Source organism: Cyprinus carpio, chromosome A10 (genome assembly GCF_018340385.1).
Source record: "Cyprinus carpio isolate SPL01 chromosome A10, ASM1834038v1, whole genome shotgun sequence".
Taxonomy (NCBI): domain Eukaryota; kingdom Metazoa; phylum Chordata; class Actinopteri; order Cypriniformes; family Cyprinidae; genus Cyprinus; species Cyprinus carpio.
In genome coordinates, this window is record NC_056581.1 from 1,433,382 (window position 1) to 1,453,486 (window position 20,105).

General features: G+C 34.6%; 1 protein-coding gene across 1 annotated transcript in view; it reads right to left on the bottom strand.

Moving 5' to 3' along the window:
- LOC109097263 (ciliary neurotrophic factor receptor subunit alpha-like) overlaps positions 1 to 20,105 on the bottom strand; it is a 152,190-nt gene that overhangs the window by 15,293 nt on the left and 116,792 nt on the right. Inside the window, exons 5-6 of the mRNA XM_042764679.1 lie at positions 18,427 to 18,593; positions 14,195 to 14,358 (exon numbers count right to left, since the gene is read on the bottom strand). Of these exons, the coding sequence (XP_042620613.1) occupies positions 14,195 to 14,358; positions 18,427 to 18,593 (331 nt within the window). The remainder of the gene's footprint in view (positions 1 to 14,194; positions 14,359 to 18,426; positions 18,594 to 20,105) is intronic.

Consider the following 20,105-nt stretch of genomic DNA (forward strand, 5'->3'; position numbering starts at 1 on the left):
ATTGCATCACTTGTTCACCAGTGGATCCTCTGCAGTGAATGGGTGCCGTCAGAATGAGAGTCAAAACAGTTTATAAAAACATCACAATAATCCAAAACCATTTCGATCCTTCAGTTAAGAGTTTTTTTTTTTTTTACTTTAAAATTGTCCCTTCCAACTAAAATATGAGTCCTCTATCCATATAATATGCCTTTTTTCAATGAAAAGCTGTTTTGTCTGAATCAGGTGATAAATCTGCCTAGATCAAGAACTGTTTACAAGTCCAAAACAGTTTAAAACAAATGTGGATTTGGATGTCAGAGGAAAACAGGAGATGGACGTTTTCACTGGAGGAAGTGTTATTTTGGATTATGGGCTCAAATTGTAGTTAAACCGTCACTTCGTTCTACAATTTGAGCCCATAATCCATAATAAAATCATCTTAATGATGAATTTGTTTCTTACAAACAAGCTAAATTTCTCTTCACAAGATGTTAACTGATGGACTGGAGTGGTGTGGATTACTTGTGGATTATTGTGATGTTTTTATCAGCTGTTTGGACTCTCATTCTGACGGCACCCATTCACTGCAGAGCATCCACTGGTGAGCAAGGTTTCATGTATTTTCTCTCTTAATGATTTTTCACTATAAGCTTAATTAAAATATTTTTTTTCTATATATAAATTAATACAATTGAAAGACAGCATAACAAATTGAGAGAAAAAAAGAAAAGAAAAAAAAACTGAATTTGGGACCCGTCCCTTTAAATTGACAGCCTTGTTGCAGTTACAGGTATTCGGTTTCTCCTCAAGCCTGGATAAAGCTTGCTCTTGATAATTCACAGAGTATAACATAATCTCTTGATCTATTAATTGCATGTGATAGCTCCAGCTTTCAAGTTCCCCTCGGCATTGAAAGCTACACAATAGCACCTTCCTCATCTGTTGAGCTATATCAGTGGGGACATTATAAATTCATCCCATTTCTAAAAGGTGCAAAAAGGTGCTCAAAGCAACAGTGCTCAGATCTGCCGCTCATTGTGTATTATATCTACAGTCTGTATGTTCTTCTTAGCATCAGAGAAGACTGTTGAAAACCGCTTTACATACACCATGAGGAAGGAATGGGAGATTTCTACATTCTTGAGAGATTACATAAGGGAAGGCATGGTGACCCCTTTCTCCCCTCGGTATCCTGTCCCATTTAACTATGGCACCCTGTCTTGACTTAAGGCTTTTGGTATGGAAATCATGGCTTTAAGGGATGTGGATTCTTTTATCGGGGCCTTAAATTCTTGGGCTTTTTACTTGCCGTTGTGTATCCAAGGACAATTCCATATAAGTGTCCTAGCAAGAAGGAAGGCAACTTTTATTTAACTTTTTCATATTTAGGATCAGTGGTTCTCAAATGACGGGTCACAACTACAAAGTGAGTCACAAGGCTGTCTGATAGGGTCAAAAATAAAAAAAAATAAAGCTAAAACTAAATAATGAAAGGCAACTATTGACAAATAATAAAATTGTGCATATATAGGATTGCACAATGCATATATTTATCAACTTTTAAAAAAGAAAGGCGAAAATAATCCAATCAAATGAGATATAAAATCATATACTGTATGCCAGGTATAAAGTCATATGGACAAATATTGTTAAATAAAGGTGCAATTAAAAAACAAACAAACAAACAAACAAACAAACAAAAAACCAACAAACAAAAAAAAAACATTCTTTGAGATATAAAAATCACATTGCATAATTCAGTCACATCATGAAATCCAAAGGTGAGATATAAAGTCACAACTGTGTGATATAAAGTTAGACTGCAAAAACAAACAAATAAACAAACAAACAAACAAACAAACAAATAAATAAATAAATAAATAAATAAATAAATAATCATACTGTGAGATAATGTCACAATTGTGAAAAATAGTCATATTTTGAGATGTAAAACCACATTATGAGAAATAATGTCACATTGTAGGATTTAAATTCAAAGTTATGACAAAGTCACATTGTAAGATATAAAATCACATTTTAGGATATAAAGTTGTATTTATCAGATTTAAAGTCACACTACAATAAATCACAGGCTGGTTGCATAAAAGGTATAGACTAATTTTACAAGTTAGTCATTATTTATTTTTATTTTTTTCTTTAAGACAGGCCATTTTTCTTTCTTTCTTTCTTTCTTTCTTTCTTTCTTTCTTTCTTTCTTTCTTTCTTTCTTTCTTTCTTTCTTTCTTTCTTACTTCAGTTACATTAAATCATAGATTAGTCTAAGTTGAATCCAAAAATAAGACTTATTACCCCTTTGCTAACTGCTAGTTGGTCGATCTTAAGACACAGTCTTAACAAAGAGGCTAAGTTTATGCATCTGGCCCCACATTATGAGATATAAAGTCACAATTACAAGATAATCAAGTCACACTGTAGGACATAAAGCCAGAATTATAAGACATTGTAGCATATAAAGTCACAGTTATGAGATATAATGTGATTTCTTGTAGTGTCTTATGATGTATACAGTCATATTGTAGAATATAAAGTCACAGTTGTGAGATATAAATCACATTGTATGATACAAAGTTGCAGTTATGAAATATTAAGTAACATTGTAGGTAACAACTGTGACTTTATATCCTTTAATGTGACTTTATACCACATTGTGTGATTTTTTGTTGTGTGAATTTATGATATATATTCAATAAATAAATAAATAAATTATGAAATATAAAGACACACTAGATTAACTTTTTAAGATGTATTAAGATATATAAAGTCATATTACAGGATATAAAGTCGCAGTTATAAGATATAAAGTCACGTGGCAAGAAATCACATTGTGAGATATAAAATCATATTAAGAGATATGAAGTCGCACAATGAGACATCACATTGTGAGATAACTGGCAGATATGAAGTCACAGTGCAACACATGAAATCACATTGTGAGAAAATAAGTAATAAAGTTGCAATTGCATGAAATGGACTTGCATGGAAAATACTTCCCATGTCTTCCGTTGTTGTTAGAAACCAAATTTGACAACTTCCCTATGCAGTGCATGTCATGTTAACAATTTTACATAATTATGAGTTGCCACTTGATTTCCAATAAAGAAACCAGGTCCTGAAGCAAAACCACTTGAGAAGCATTTATTTAGACAAACACTAGTCCCATCCCCAAGCACAGGACCATTAGCATACTTAAGGCTACAGTAGATAAGAAAACTCTCATTTGAGTATATATTGCCGTATACTCCTCCTCGCCCTCCAGTCAGGGAATATAAATATGCCCAGTTGGAGAGCATGTCTACTGTTGTGGAAAGAAAAAGCAATTAAGTGCCACTTCCAAAATTCACTTTTGACTTTCTACTGATGGGATAAAATAAGCAGGGTCTGTCACTCAAGCTAATGAGAGCTTCTGTGAGATTCCCCCTTCTGTGAGATCGCTACTGCTGACCAACAGGTTTAATAGATAATTGTTTGTGGTTCCTGACCCCCTTTGATGCCCAGCCAACATCAGTGCAATTAATATAAAAGTTAGTGGAAAAACCTTAGCGCTTATCACAGAGAACTGACTGTGTGAAGCTACAGGAATTCCTTCCACGCTCCTGTGTTGAGTGCGCAAACCGCTTTATGCTATTTAAGAGGAACCCATGCAAGCTGGCACTAATGAGATGTGTCTCACAAATGGGTTGAATATCAACAAAGAAGGCCGCATTAGAAAAAATACATGTTTGTAAACACACCACTGGAAGCAGAGCAATGTCAAAAAAAAAAAAAAAAAAGAGCAAATGTTATAAAATACACACTGAAGTAGTGAGTACATCACTTAATTTTCATATGTAACACTGTCAAACACTGACCTGACTGGATTTTCATCGAGGTGACATGGTGTGAATGTGAAATAGACAAGGCAGACTCATGAGATATGTGACTGTAACTCAGTGTATTCAGAATCTGTCTGATTAGATATGAAATGAACAGTTTTGGTCAGAACATTTGGTCAGAAGTAATAATAACCCAAAAGCTCACCAGAGAGCTGGATTTGAACTACTGCTCACATAACAGTTTCATAATAGTTTCAGTCTTTGTGTCATTACATTAACAGTTGTTTGGGATGTTTTCATTAGAACAAAATGAATGAATGAATGAATGAATGAATGAATGAATGAATGAATGAATGAACGGATGAACGGATGAATGAATGAATGTGTCATTGACCAGGAGATAGTTCTAAATAAAAGATGCACTAAACATGTTATGGTTTTATTGAATTTTAAGTTATGTAAAAAAAAAAAAATATATATGTAAATGTTGGTGTCAGTTAATTTTATTATTGACTGATTGTTTATGTATCAAAATGCATTTAAAGACTAAATTACTTAGGGTCGTTAAATGGTTAAAAATACGGTAGCAATTTTATTTAATTAACTTAACTAACAATATGCTAGTTAATTAATCAAACTAATCCCATATAACTAAAGACATTACATTATTGTCATAATCCACAATACGTAAAGGCATTAAATAATTGTGATGAAGACTCCAGACTTAAATATTGAATAAACATTGCAGAAAATAAATGTCTATTTAACAGAACATGAATATTACTGCCCTGCAGTCAACAACAATCCAGTTTGATCCACAATTATACTAAATAAAATATTTTTACTGAAATATATTATATTATTTTAATAACAAAATATATTTAACAATACTTTATTTCAGCTAGTTTCTAAACTAGTACTGAAATAAAACTAAACGCACACACACACACACACACACACACACACACACACACACACACACACACACACACACACACACACACACACACACACACACACACACATTTATTGTTAACCTTAGAATTTTAAATAAAATGAAAATGAAAATGGAAAACATAATTATTATTAGACGAGCATCTACTGATATGATCTATAATAATCTATTATAAATTAAATACTTTTTTCCAAATTACAGTTAGAGCCATAGTTTTAATAAATTATATTACAAATAAAATAATAAAAGTAATGGTTTGTATCACATTTGCTCCACACCTGAAGATGTTTTTACCTTTTGATGTGTGTTGTCTAACACATTTTATTGACACAATAAAACAGATCTGGACAAACAAATAATGTCTCTTTCTATGTCCCACACACACTGATCCAGTGCTGCAGACAGATGCTCCCCTCGCTGTGCAGAGTCAGATCATAAGACACTAGTCCTTAGGGGGTTGTGACACTGAATAAAGCGTGTGAATACACAAACCTTTATCTATCGATGTCTTTAGGATGCCCCTGCTGATCTCAGAATCAATATGGGCGGCAGAGAACGAGATCTCTATGCTCCAAGCATCAAGAAACAGCTTATAGTGCCGCAAGGAAAAATAACCTTAGAGCTGAACAAACTACTTCATCATAGTGTTCAAGCTGTCAGAGGTGAATGTTAATGTCTCATGCACTATAATGCAATAGGAGAGACTGAAGAGCTATAATTCTGCCATTGGCTCATGTTTGAATCGTTGACATGCAAGCATTTGATTAATCTGTAATATAGGTAACACTGTAAAATCTTGGTTATGAGTTATTCAGGGATTTCGTTTATTATTAATGATCACATTGATTCCTTAACCTAAGGCCTACACTGAATCCCATATGAAAGAAAAATCAAAAGTAAAATCTATCTAAATTTTTCTCCTGGACAGAAAGGAGATTAATGAAGAGCAAATCGAGGATATATTTACCTGTTTGCTATATTCTTTTTTTTTTTTTAGTGTTACACTGAAAGAGCTGGAAGAGAATCTCAAAACAGTTGTTCACACAATTAAATAATAATAATAATAATAATAATAATAATAATAATAATAATACATAAATATTGTAGAAATCATCAGATTTTCTTCTATGCTCTATAACAGAAGTATAGAAGTATAATGAATATTAACATACTTATATTAAAGAATGTTTAATTTACAGTAAGTACAATATATAAAAAAAATTTTTTTGCAGTAATTACCAACTGACTATACATTATCCCTTACCTGTATCGTACTTAAAAAAAATAAATAAAAATAATAATAATAAAATAGTGTTTATTAATATATTTTCACAATTTTTTGAAGAAGTGGTTTCATGGTGATATCAACATGTTGGTTTCTTTAATAAAAGAGAAAAAAAGCAAGGTATAAGGAGAGGATGTTTGTGGGGAGGGAATAATGGTTTTCGGCACAAATGTATTAAATGCAGCATTGAGGAGGAACGCCTCGAGAGTCAGATCCATCAGCACTTACTCATGTGTGTACATGAGTGTGTGTCCATTTGCACATTAGTGGCATCACCATCCTGATGACAGATAATGATGCGTAATATCACTTGTCTCCGAAATAATCAGAAGTGCAGCATCTCTGATGACAGGCCTGCAATGGGGCAATTACAGCCAATGAGATGAGCATCTGTTCAGCGGAGCCTGGAGCGCCACATGCATTTGAGGATCTGTGTGACACACAATCCATCTCCACTGAGAGCGAGCGACACGATTCAACTGAGCCAGACCTGGGGGGATCAACAAAGCCATCTACACCTGCAGTGCAATTACGCTAAATACATTAAACAAACAAACAAACAAACAAAACCTCTTGATGAGACACTGGACAGATAAAAGGTGTAAAGGTGCGTTTTGAGGTACGGAAAGTCAAGTGTGAATACAGTGGACTGGATTTCAGAGAGCACACACTTAAAGGTGTGGTCATATTAGCCAATTTTCAGATTTTGAGTTTGAAGCCACTGATCTGAGAAATTTTTCACACTTACACAAAATTATAGATCAAAATGTTTGAAAAATAGACAAACTGCTAGTCATCGGTGTGTTCAATCCGATTTTATGGGAAAAGTATTTTACAAGGTGGTGATTTTATATAAATTCATAAGATGTGATTCGTATGAAAATAGAAGATTTTTGAGGAGAAAAACGTAAGCATGAATCTCCACCCCTAAACCTAACCATCAGGGGGCATAAGTACCTCATACAAATTCATACAAACTAGCCACCACTTTTCCAAAATGTAAAATTGTTATGAAATGCCATTGCATAGTCCATCAGAATGTTACAGCAAATAAATAAATAAATCAAGAAAGAAAGAAAGAATCAGTATACAGTAATACAGTATATACATCACACACACACACACACACACACACACACACACACACACACGCACACACACGCAAACAGACTAATACATGCAACAATTCATCATAAATAAAAATATTCTTCATTAAAAATTATATATAATTTTTTATTACAACAGATATATTAAATGGTTTCTTATGGTTAAAATGAAATGGTTTCTTAATTTCTACCAGCAAATGCATCCCATCTTTGGTAAGGCAATGTTTTCATCAATTGGTTGCTATGGGTCAGATGTTCAGTGGTTATTTCTGATAATGCTTGCACAAAATGAGCAGCAGCATGTGGGAGATGTGTAAATGTTTGCCTGATGTGTGTGTGTGTGTGTGTGTGTGTGGAACAGACAGGGTCTGGCTTGGGGTGGAGCATGGGACTTTCATGAAAGATAGCTGAATACCCCTTTTTCTCCCTCTAATGTCCTTTACCATGCTAACGGTACTGCAATGCCGGTGCTATTGATTAATCTAAGTGTGGCTGGAGGATGAGAGACTCTTTTGGCAGATGCACAAAAGGCCATTAAACACGGGCAGCTGGGGGGAGCTGGGGAACGCAGCGCATCAGGGCAGGGGAGAGAGAAATCAAGAGTGAATGAATGAAAGAAGGGAATTGTGGGGAAATAAGCACATGGTAAGCGAGACGACGATAACGGCTGTTCTTTTCCGAGGAAGAATAAATTTGACTATTGTAAAGTGGATTGAAACAGTGTGAAAAACACAAAGCAGGCTTAAAGGGATAGTTCTTCTAGCTTCAAATTTTTGAACAGTAGTGCACATTTAAATAACATATCAATTGCCTTTCACGGTAGTGAGAATTGGGCTCGATCTCAACAGTTCCAAAAGTAAACTGTTTACTTTAACAAAATATAAAGGAAATACAAAGGAGCTCAGCAGAAGTCAATGTTTTTGTTGACATGAAGCAAACCTCAGAGGTAGAAGTACTTGTGTGTCTTCTAGGGAACATATCCAGGCATTGTAAACTCTGAATTCTGATGAGATCCATAAATAAGAAGGGGAATGAAGCTGGGGCCGATGGGACCGTTAGAAGGGACAGGTCATGATAGCATTCAAACATTACGCTACACCACAGCGTGACTGAGCATACTTTCATAAGACTTACACATCTCAGAGTCTCCAAACACACATCCACATTTTGTATATATGCCCCCCCCCATCCTGCTGGTTAATTTGCTCTAAGCTGCCTCTGTGCTATTAACCAAGCCCTGAGCTGTTGTCAGATACAAAGAGGTCTTGGCTAGGTGTTTCAGAAGTTCATAATTGCTCGTGCACATACATATGCACACCCAAGTTCACAAAACTGAAAGGCAGGCATCTGATTTCCCCCGGCGTAAAGCCATGACTCACTGCCGTTTGATATCTGCTGCATGGACAGCCATGGATGATATCATAACTACGACTGCTAACTGACATCACACGCTAATGGCTAATGGGTCATATGAAACACAGTCTAGTAGTCAATAAATCAGCATAAGTGCACTGTTATTCGAACCTGTCTCTCCATTAAAAAAAAAGAACAACAAAGGAGAAATAAGAACAAGGCAATTATTGCACCACTCTGTTGTGTATGCTTGCAGATTCTTCATGAAATTAAGTATTAAAGAAATGGTCATTTTGCAGTTTATTTGTAAATGTACTGTAAACAGAAACTTTTGAAATAAACGGAGATATAAAAAGGCGTGTGTTGTTTGCACTCAAGGACACATGCATATTGCAGTGTGAAAGCAAACAATGTTTTGTTTACAAGAAACCAGTCTGATACAAGGAGTGTTTCAGAGGAAGAACTAGTTGCTGGATTTGCTAAAGTTTGCAAGGACTATGGCATCAAATCTTTGAAAGATATTTATGATTTTGGTTTAGTAGCAAGCAAGCAAGATTATTTTGGTGATGTCCACACATTCATAGGAAGTTATTAATTATGAATGGACAGAAATGCCAGTTTAGACAACGTTCAAAAGTTTGGGGTTGGTAAGATTTAAAAATATATATATATATATCTTTTTTGAAAGAATTCTCTTATGCTCACTATGGATGCATTTATTGGATCAAAAATGCAGTAAAAACAGTAATATTGTGACATAGTACTACAATTTGAAATAACTGTTTTCTATGTTAATGTATTGTAAAACATAATTGATTCCTGTGATCAAAGCTGCATTTTCAGCATCATTACTCCAGTCTTCAGTGTCACATGATCCTTCAGAAATCACTCTAATATGCTGATTTGCTGCTCAAGAAACATTTCTGGTTATTATCAATGTTCAAAACAGTTTTGCTGCTTCATATTTTTGTGGAAACGGTGATACACTGTGTACAACATCTGCACATGACTTAACTTCCCATAACCAAAATACTTGTAATACTCCATCCACACCAACAGGTGTCAATATGAAGACAAAAAAAAAAAAACAGGACAAGACAATGAAATAAATACCATGTCACTCTTTTAAAGAAGGTTCTTATGGTGTCTACTAGCAGAGGCTACCAAGACTATCAACCAACAAAACAAGTGACACTTGACTAGAATAATATATGATGTAGACAAGGCTTTATGTTCATTCAGATTTCATTATTTCTTAAACCTATTCCATTTTGGCACTGTACACTCCTGCTGTTACTTCAATCTTGTCCATCATTGTGATTACCTGAAGCAACAGTAAGTCAGAGCCCATTAGATCTACAGTCACATATCAGTCACCTGAAGCTGGATGGAGCTCTATGAAGCCTGGCCTTTAACGCAGCACATTCATTCTGTGCAGCAACTCCCAGAAGCCCCCACTGGTCAAGAGCAGATTGTTTCTCATTTGGCTGAGTGGCACCACAGTGGCTTGTTAAAGCTCGAGTTTAAATGCATCATTTCTGGGAATAAAAATGGCCCACCACATCATTTTTCTCCTCCGCATCCCTAGCCTCCTTTCTTTTTTTCACATTCCATGCTGCTGCTTTCCTGGACAAAAGACAGAGCGTGAAATATATACAGTCATTTCACAGCTGTCTCGTGTCTTTTTGCTGCTCCCATCTATTTCAATCCATCATACACATCCCTCTCCAGAATAATATGCGATTAACAGGATTTCACCTGTTCTTTAAATGCCCTTTTTTAATGAAATGCATGCACAAACTTAATATTGCAACAATTATTTTTTATCTTTAACTCAAGGGGAAATTAACAAACATATGCACTTTTTAGTCTGTGGTATTTACACCCAAAACCTGCAAAAATAGGCCTTTCGCCCCTGCTGGTAGATGATGTAACTACACCATTTGGTAAGTAAATAAGTAAAAACAACAAAGACAGAACATGCTATCAGCAGCCCTGTTTGAATTCACCACTCAAAATACTGATATTTACAGTATAGATATATTTCCCCTTTAAATAAACATCTAATAATTTCGTCCTCACACCTTTGATGCAATGAAAAGCTTCAAAGATCTTTACTCAGCGGGTGTGAATGTACGCATATCTTTCTTATAATTGCCCCACACTTCCTCTCTTTGAGTCATCTGTTAAATGTCAGTGCTTTTTAAAGCTCTGCTGCACCATATGTCTCTTCAGCTCAGCTCCATCAATTACAGCTGAGCAGAAACATTGATCCATTGAATTTCTCAGTCCAGTCATTTATCTGAGCCGCTCAACAAAAATGACATTTCTACTTTATAATCATGTATATGTCAATGTGAGGCCACACATTTCGGATTTGAAGTTATATTTAATCATAAGTTTCAATAGATAGATCAAAACAACTATTATTTATGGTACAGATTTAATGTTTTGTGTGTAAATGTGTGGATATAGTACAATGATAGTTCATAAAATTAAAATTATTTTGTCATTTCCTCGCCCTCATGTCGTTCCATGCACTACATTTCTCTGTCAAACATCAAAATAGGTATTTTGAAAAATGTCAAATAAAGTGTTACACTTTTTTTCAATAGTGCACTTTAGATATTCTACTAACAAAAAGTACATGCAACTACATGTCAACTAACTCTCATTAATGTGAAACTACAGCTCAACTTATTCTCATTAGAGTATCAGTAGAGTATATTGTAGACTGTTAGGGTTAGTAGGATACTTGCAAAGTTACTTATGATCAGCTGAATGTCTGTTTGGGGATCATCAAAATAAAGAATTGGCATATTAATCAGATAGTCTACCAATATTCTAATGACTGCTAGTTGACATGTAGTTGCAGAGTTACTTACGGTTAGTATAGTGCCTAAAGTGGAACATCTACTGTAAATAAAGGGTTACCAAAAAGTGGTTTCGTCCAGACTATATTTGGACCCCAATGACTTACATTATACATGTATGAATAAAAAACATTGAAACACTCTTCAAAACATATTCTTTTGTGTTCCACTGCAGAAAGAAGAACATGAGGGTGACTAAATGATTTAATTTTTTTGGGAGAACTGTAAAATAATGACATTTTCCAGTAAGCATTTGCAATATTTGTGTCAAAAAAGTTGCGAATTAATCCAAAATGAGTTTTAATTTAGAGGGTTCACTGTGTTCTTTTCATGCGTGAGTTCTGAATAGATGGTTGACTATTTTTTGGTCTACTTTTTCTAAAGAAAAAAAAACGTTCTGAGAACACAGTAATTGGAGATATAAAAAACTGGAGTTAGGTTTGTATACCTGCACCTCAATACAACTGGAATCAACGTTTTTATTATTACAAAAGCGATTTATTAAGCATGACTGCTTCTTAAATCCAGGGACATTATCGGCTAGCCACAAGCGTTTGATTGTTTCCATGCCACATTTTGCCGTCAGATCCCAGGCTGCTTTGAGGCATCCATCGCTCAGCAAGGACTGTTCCAGCTGCCATCTCCTCATTCCTCAGCAGAATGAATGGCTTCCCTACACCACGCTCCCCGTGCCGAGCTGGCTCTTTCATCTCTCTGAAGCCCTCTCGCCGTGATACGCTACGTGAGTGCACATATGAGATGCAGCTGAAACGCGGCCTGGCGGAAGACTGATGGGGTTTCCACCTTGTCGTGATGGAGCTCAATATGGTCTTAGCTGCAAGCTGATATGAGCTGGTGTTTGGGCTGATATGGTTTGTTTCGGAGGAGTAGTGGTCTTAGAGAACTCAAATAGGATTCATATGGCACTGAGTAATAGTTACTTTGGAAATTTAGTTTGATTCTTTGTAAGGAGGGATGAGATGCTCTCTGTAGTGAAGTGTGGGATCATCCATGACTTCAGCCACATAACACTGGTGTTTGCACATACATTGATTGTTTAGTTGCTTTACTTGCTTACTCGAAAGACATTCTTTTCAGTGCACACATGCATTTTTTATGCAAATTAGCCTCATTATAAAATGCAACATATTCACAAAACCTGTTGTTACTTTATTTGCCTGGTGCAGTTAACTTTGGGATGTAATGAAATTTATTTTGTAAATGACTGTTATAGATTTCATTGTGAACAATTCATACATATATGAATTTTGTTAATCGACACTGTAATGTTTAATCAAAATATTATAACTCGATCTTCCAACAGATTTCTCTCTAGTAACGTAAGGAGAAGTTCTCCAATCAGTTGGTCTGCTTAAACCCCACCCCCTCCACAACTGACTGCAAGCTCACATTCGTTTTTAATGCCACGCCCACATCTCAAAATCCAATCAACAACCAGCTAATAGAACCAAACCCCCTCCCTACTTTTTTTCCTTTTTTTCGATAATTTGTTACACTGATGTACATTTGTTGCTAGTTCCATTTCATCGCAACCTTAAAGTTGCATTTTTATGACCATTTTTTTTTCCCAATAGTGCTAGTGTTGCCAAAAATATAAATTTTTCGATACAGTACATATCAATTGTGAATATCTGAAACCATTTCAATACATTTTTTTCACAGTATTGATTAAAATGATACAAGCTGCACATTCTCAATCTCCTTTAAATCAAGTTGAATTAAATGTGTATTTTAATTAAATAAGTAATAATAATAATGAATTAGTTGAATTTAAGTCAGAAGTATTGTAATTTCAATAGAGTAAAGTCAAATAATATACTTATTATGAAATTTATTATTATTGTTATTGTTATTATTATTATTATCTCTCTCTCTCTCTCTCTCTCTCGCTCTATACACATAGGTAACGTATTGCATTGAAGTTAGAAGTTCCAGTATCATGACAAAACAACTCTATACAGCATATCCCATTCATCCAGAGCAGGTAGTCTAAATTCAGAATTTCAGAACAGATTTGTAGTCCTGAAACACTTAATTTTCTTTGTGCCAGGCAGTAACTAGAATATAGAGTGAGATGTGCTCATCTACTTAAAGAGCTTAATGGAAATAAGCATGACACAACATCTACTTTCAACCTTGATATGTAAGAGAAATAAATTCAATAATCCCAAGGGGCTTCTTAAGAAATATTCTCTGACTGACTGGCTGGTGCTCTCTCATTCAGTAGTACGGCAGTGTATATGAGCTGAGACTATGGGATATAAATCACCCCATTTCAACTGTCCAAATCTCTGACTGACGTCTTGGTGTGCAAATCAGTTTCCAAAGAACATGTCTGGTCTCATTCTGTAGAGCTGAGGGACACAATTGGACTCATGTGGAGAGCTGACAATGGACCCAAATCACAGCAGCCCACTTTGACCCCCTGTATTCTTGTAGAAAATGAGACATGGTTGCAAACACTATTCTGAACTCTGCAGAAAAGACTAACGTAGTTTGGTCACCAGAATATGCTATGTTTTGTGCAATAGCAAGTTCAATTTGTTGGCTTTATCCTCACCGGGATGCTGAGGCACAGAAAACTGGTTTGATGTAGTAGCAGGAGCTTGTTAGTTGACCAGCAAGACTATGCTGTTTGATCAACTTCGTCAAAAATACCTAGCTGGTTGGGTTTATGAAAATGTTATCATTATTAGTTTGAGTGCACATAGCATATGTGCTCTACATAAAAGTTAAAGATGCAATGAAGATGACAAGAATCTATAAAAGAGGTCATCCACACTTACGTGCTGCCACTGGTCTCGGATGAGCGGCCGGTAGCGCAGGAAGTACTTCAGTGGGAAGGTCTCCACATCGGGCCACGTACTGGGACTGTTCCAGGTCACCTCTAGTCTCCGTGCATTGTTGGCTACGGGTTTAGCCACCACCTTCTCAGGGGGGTCAGGTTTCACTGTTGGACCAAAGAGACCTCAATGTAAGCCCATGACCAATTGCAGATATCATATTCAAAGGAATAAATCCCCCCCAAAATTAATTCTGTCATCAGAATTTCATTTCTTTCTGCTGTGGAAAACAGATGGAGAAAAGTCCTCAAATCGCATCCACACATGGACATATTCAAATGGGCCACGTCACAAACACGTCTCGCCAGGTTTGATGTAATTGACATCAAATGGTATTTCTTTTCATGTATCACATAACAGAAACTGGTATGTTTGAATGTGAAAAAAAAAGAAAAAAAAAGTTTAGTCTGGTTCTTACACAATTATATAGTATTTCTTAAATGCAAGATACTTCAGGTAAATAATAATGAAACATACTGTAATACTATTATAATTGATAGGGTAACTAATAGATCTCATTACACTTTCCTTATGTGATCAATGACAGAACATGAAGACAATTGTTTTGTATTTCATGTTTTCTAAATAGGCAAATGATACATTACATTATTATAGTATTCACTAATTTGCATAAAATCCCAGAACAGAAATATGAACATTAGATTTAGCAGTTTAAAAAAAATAAATAAATAAATAAATAAATAAATAATTATTATTTTCCATATTAGTTAAAGGTTTTCTATATAAAATAAATAAATAAAAATAAAATGAAATGAATAAATGAATGAAAGAAATCACTAAGTTCAAAGGAATAAAATGTTATATAAATTAGACAAATAAAGAATAAAGATATAAATGCAGATATAGGAGAAAAACTATAAAGTTTTATGTATGTAAGTGCTTCTGAAGCGGAGATTTCATTTTAATTTGAAGAAAATGGCATTTAAAATATGTAATGTAATTGAAATATTCAGATGCAAATAGATAACGTCATAAAATTTAATTTTGTTTAAACTAATTTGAAAGAAGACATGTTATTGAAGCAAAAAAAAAATCTCAAAACTGACAAGTGCATGAAAAAAAAAAAAAAAAGAAGAAGAAGAAGAAAAAAGAAAGGTTTTCCCAAAGAGGACTGGAAAAACCTATGGGCTGATTTTAAGGTACTTTGTCTTTTTGGAGCTTGAAGCTTGCTTTCACTATATGGAAAATAGCAACTTGAACATTCTTCTAAATTTCTCATTTAGTTTTTTTCAGAAAAATGAAATGTCATGAATGTCAAGAGAGTCATGATACATTTTTGGGTAAACTATTTCCTTAAGATCTAGGAAGTGTGAAAATGCATCTAGTGCTGAGATGCTAATAGTATACTAGTTGTGACAAGGCTCAGCACAAACAGAACACAGTTTCAGAGGTTAAGCAGACAGAATCACTCATGACAAATGCACTAGCGAAACACTATAATGGAAAAAGAGATGAATGATCAGCGCTGAGATCTCCTCTTTATGATCCCCAGCTCTTCCCTCTGAGCAGAAAATCAGTTTGACATAACACACACGTCTCCTAAAGAAGCCGCGCTGACATTTCTCGAGATGTCTTTTGAGCAGCGGCGTCTCCTGAATATTAGCAAAGCCTTGGAGCTAAGCTTTATGGGAAATAAGCAAAGAGCAACAGAGTGGCCCTTCTCTTCTTCTCGAGCTGCGGTGTCCAGGGATCATTCTGTTTGCTCTGTGGTTTTAGCTTCACTCGCACACAAACACATACACATGAGGACAAAGAGATGTTTCTGAGCCCCGTTCCCTTTACTATTCATAGCAGACACATAGTGGCTTCAGGATTTATAGCTCAGGCCTTGACCTGGCTTGAGCGAAACACTCTTTACGACTTTCTAACACTGTTGATGTTGTTTAGATGTCGGCTATTTGGATGTTAATTTTTATGTCGGGGTGTGCTGAGAGGAAGGGCTGGACTGCAAAAATTTACTTTCTTAATCAGTATTTTGGCTTGTTTCCCTCCCCCAGTTAAATATTTAAACATCCAGTAGGCAAGATAAATTGCTCACTTTAAAAGAAAACTATTTTTCATACCTCATTGGAAAATTGTTTTGACCTTGTTTTAAGCATAAATCTCACTAAATTTGATTAGGTTTCTGCTTAAACAAGGAGAGAGAGAGAAATAATAATAATAATAATAATAATAATAATAATAATAATAATAATAATAATAATAATAATAATAATAATAATAATAAACTATCTCACACATTCCAATATTTTTTTTTTAATTAAATTAATAATACAAACATACTGATAAAGAAAATTATTTTTGCAGTGTAGCTAAAAAAAAATAAAAAATTAATCTATTATATTAGTTCTCATGTATCTTGAAGTTGTGGTCAACATGTTATAGTCTGCATGCTTTAGTTTCATTGTAAGGCAGTGTATTTCTTTTATGTACTTTCGTCAATATGTTCCCTACTTGTCACTGAAATTTAAGCTAATCACAAGTAGTTTACTTTTTTTGTGTCTTTTTTTTTAAAGGAATCCATTTTCCTTAAAATATTCACTAGAAACAGAGGGACAATATTTTCATTGTCAATCCAGTGATCCAGACTGCATTAGCATTTTTATTACTATCAAGCACACATGTAGCCATGCATGTAAGCATCCCATTTAGTTGCCAGAAGCCACTTCAACAACACCTCCCCACTCAATCAGACGATATATTGGAGATATTTTCTTCAATTCTGTTTTGCCAGCATGGGTGTTGTTCTTTCAGAACAGGAGATGAGAGTAGGTTACCAGAGTGTCTGATAAATATGAGCTAGATGTTTTGGCAAGGTCTATTTGCTCAACCCCAGTATATCATACAAGGCTAATAATGAATAGGAATGTTCTAAATTATTCTGGGTATGAGTTAGTGTGTTTACATCAGGTCGAGAAGCCGCTGTGTTCTGCGGGGTGAAAGCAAGTTTGTTTTGTTTTTTATTGCCGAAAGATGATGATGTGAAGACATCACGTAAAGTACCGCATACAAAGTTTAAACTTTCCACTGAGAAATGTCCTGATCAAGTTGTGAAGTCTCTGGCTTGAACTGATAAGGTAATATCTAAGCCATTTTTGTAAGCTTATAGCATCTTTGTTTACACGTAATCCTCTGGGTGTTTAGTTTCCAACATGCATTGTATACGGAAAGACCAATCACAACAGACTTGGCCAGCTGACCAATCAGAGCAGAGTAGACTAATGGAAGGGAGGAGTTTACAGACCTTAGAGGGATACTCCACCCCAATTTCGTCATTAATCACTTACCCCCATGTCATTTCAAACCCGTAAAAGCTCCGTTCGTCTTCAGGAACACAATTTAAGATATTTTGGATGAAAACGGGAGGCCTGTGACTGTCCCATAGACTGCCAAGTAAATAACAGTGTCAAGGTCCATAAAAGGTATGAAAGTCATCATCAGAATACCTACGTATGCTCTTCTGTATCATCCACACCACAAGGGTGCACTGTTTTCTTTCAAATCAAAGCTAAATAATCATATAAACAACACATGCTTGTGGTGTGGATGATACAGAAGAGCATACGCAGCATACAGTGATATGGAGAGACACAGAGGAGACTTGTTAAAGAATTGTTAATTAAAGTCATTTATGTTTTTTTTGTATTCCCGTCACTTCATATAACTCAGATTGCACGTCTGATGTCAGATGGAGTAATCTGACGACGACTTTCATACCTTTTCTGGACCTTGACACTGTTATTTACTTGGCAGTCTATGGGACAGTCACAGGCCTCCCGGTTTTCATCCAAAATATCTTAAATCGTGTCCCGAAGATGAACAAAGCTCTTACAAGTTTCGAATGACATGGGGGTAAGTGATTAATAACAACATTTTCATTTTGGGGTGGAGTATCTCTTTAAGCCCAGAACTGCTTTGAACGAATCATTTCGAAATCATTGAAAAATTATTCTAATATTAAATATATATTCTGAGAAAATGAAAATGTTTTCTGATCTTAGATGCGTTTAAACTTGTTGTTGGGGACTCCAACACAATATTAGGACACTTTAAAATAACATATGACCTGCTCTTTAAAGCTATTTGTGAGAGAAAGTGGTTTCAATGAAAATCCTACAGCATTTTATTTTATTTTTTTTGTATATAAGCTGTACCTATCGAGGACTCCTCGAAGCTGATGGCGTTGGAAGCTCGACCCAGGGAGTTCACTGCCGTGACGTTGACCCGGTAAGGAAAGCTGGAGAAAAGTTCTGGAAACTTCACATGACATCTGTTCTTATGAACTTCATCCCTCGTCACCTCCAAGGGCCTCTGGTTGTGTCTGAAGAAAAATTAAGGAAAAATATCTAAAAGTTTTATCTTCTGAAGCATCAAGACCTAAGTAACTTTTTGTAACAGGACAGTGAATCAAAAAATGAAGTCTCTTCTTTTTGAATGCCATTAAAAAGTACATTCTTGCATCAACTAGTGCTTTAACAACAACACTAAGATATTGCCTGTTCTTGGTAGTAACTGATTACATGTAATCTGGATTACGTAACCAGATTCGGAAAAAAAAAAAAAAGTACTTGTAATTAGATTAAATTTCATTTTAAAATACTCATAATCAAACTCCTGTTACTTTTTGATGACTATATGATTACATATTATTCAAACCATATCGAAAAATTACTCATAATTTATTGATTCTCTCCAAATCGTCTTTTTCATCTTTTACATTTTCCTCTCTAAAATAGCCTACCGTTTATATATATTCAGAAAGTCTTTGAGTTTTCAAGTTTTGGTTAATGGTCACATGACAGGCAGGTGAATAAATATTTTTAGTAAGTGATTTGTTTTAATTGTTGTTATTTTAAAATTATTTATTTATTTATTTAATTACATTTTTATGCTTTAATTAATTATTAGCTTTTTATTAAACTCATAACCCCCCCTGCTGTTCCATCACAAACCCCAGTTTGGAAACTGTTTAATGCACTTCATGTTGTCAGTAACAAAGAATGGAATATATTTTCTTCCTCTTTGTATTTTTTTATATCAATATGGTTCAAGAGTATCATATTTAAATCAATGTGTTAATCCAGTCAGGTCAAACGTAATCTAAAAGTAATCAAAATGTAGTCCGATTTTATTACCTAAAATGTATGGATTACATTACTAACTACAAATTTTGAAAAACAAAACATAACAAACCTAAACAAATAATCTACATACCCAGCACTGGTTATTGTTGTATGGAATAAATGTCATTTCTGGATGAAACAAGCAAACATTATTATTTCATTTTGATGTTCACCACGTGACATGAGAACAGCAGATATGTTAAATTAGGGGCTGGCATTTGCTCGCCCCTAGGGTACATCCAGCCCTATGCATTCAATCCAACATTTAAACATGCACTGCAAGACTCTGCACACCCATTGCAAAATTCATTTATTAGGTTTTGATGAAGCTTTATTGAGGTTATAATTCAAAAGCCTTAATGGATTATTAATTATTCTAAAGTTGTTGAGAACAGAGGTTTATCAAAGTCAAGGCTATTTGATTAAAGTCCACTTTATATATATATATATATATATATATATATATATATATATATATATATATATATATATATATATATATATTTTAAAATGCATGCTGTGACATTGCCTGTTAATATTTTGTGTGATTCTTTCTTAGCTCAAAAAACATATTCTTATACATATATCATTATATATCTGTAAGATGTTGTTGAGAAAAAAATAAATAAATACTTATGCTTACCCATGTTGCAATTTTTTGATTAACAATACAGTAAAAAAAAAAAAAACCTTTCTGAACTATTATTAGG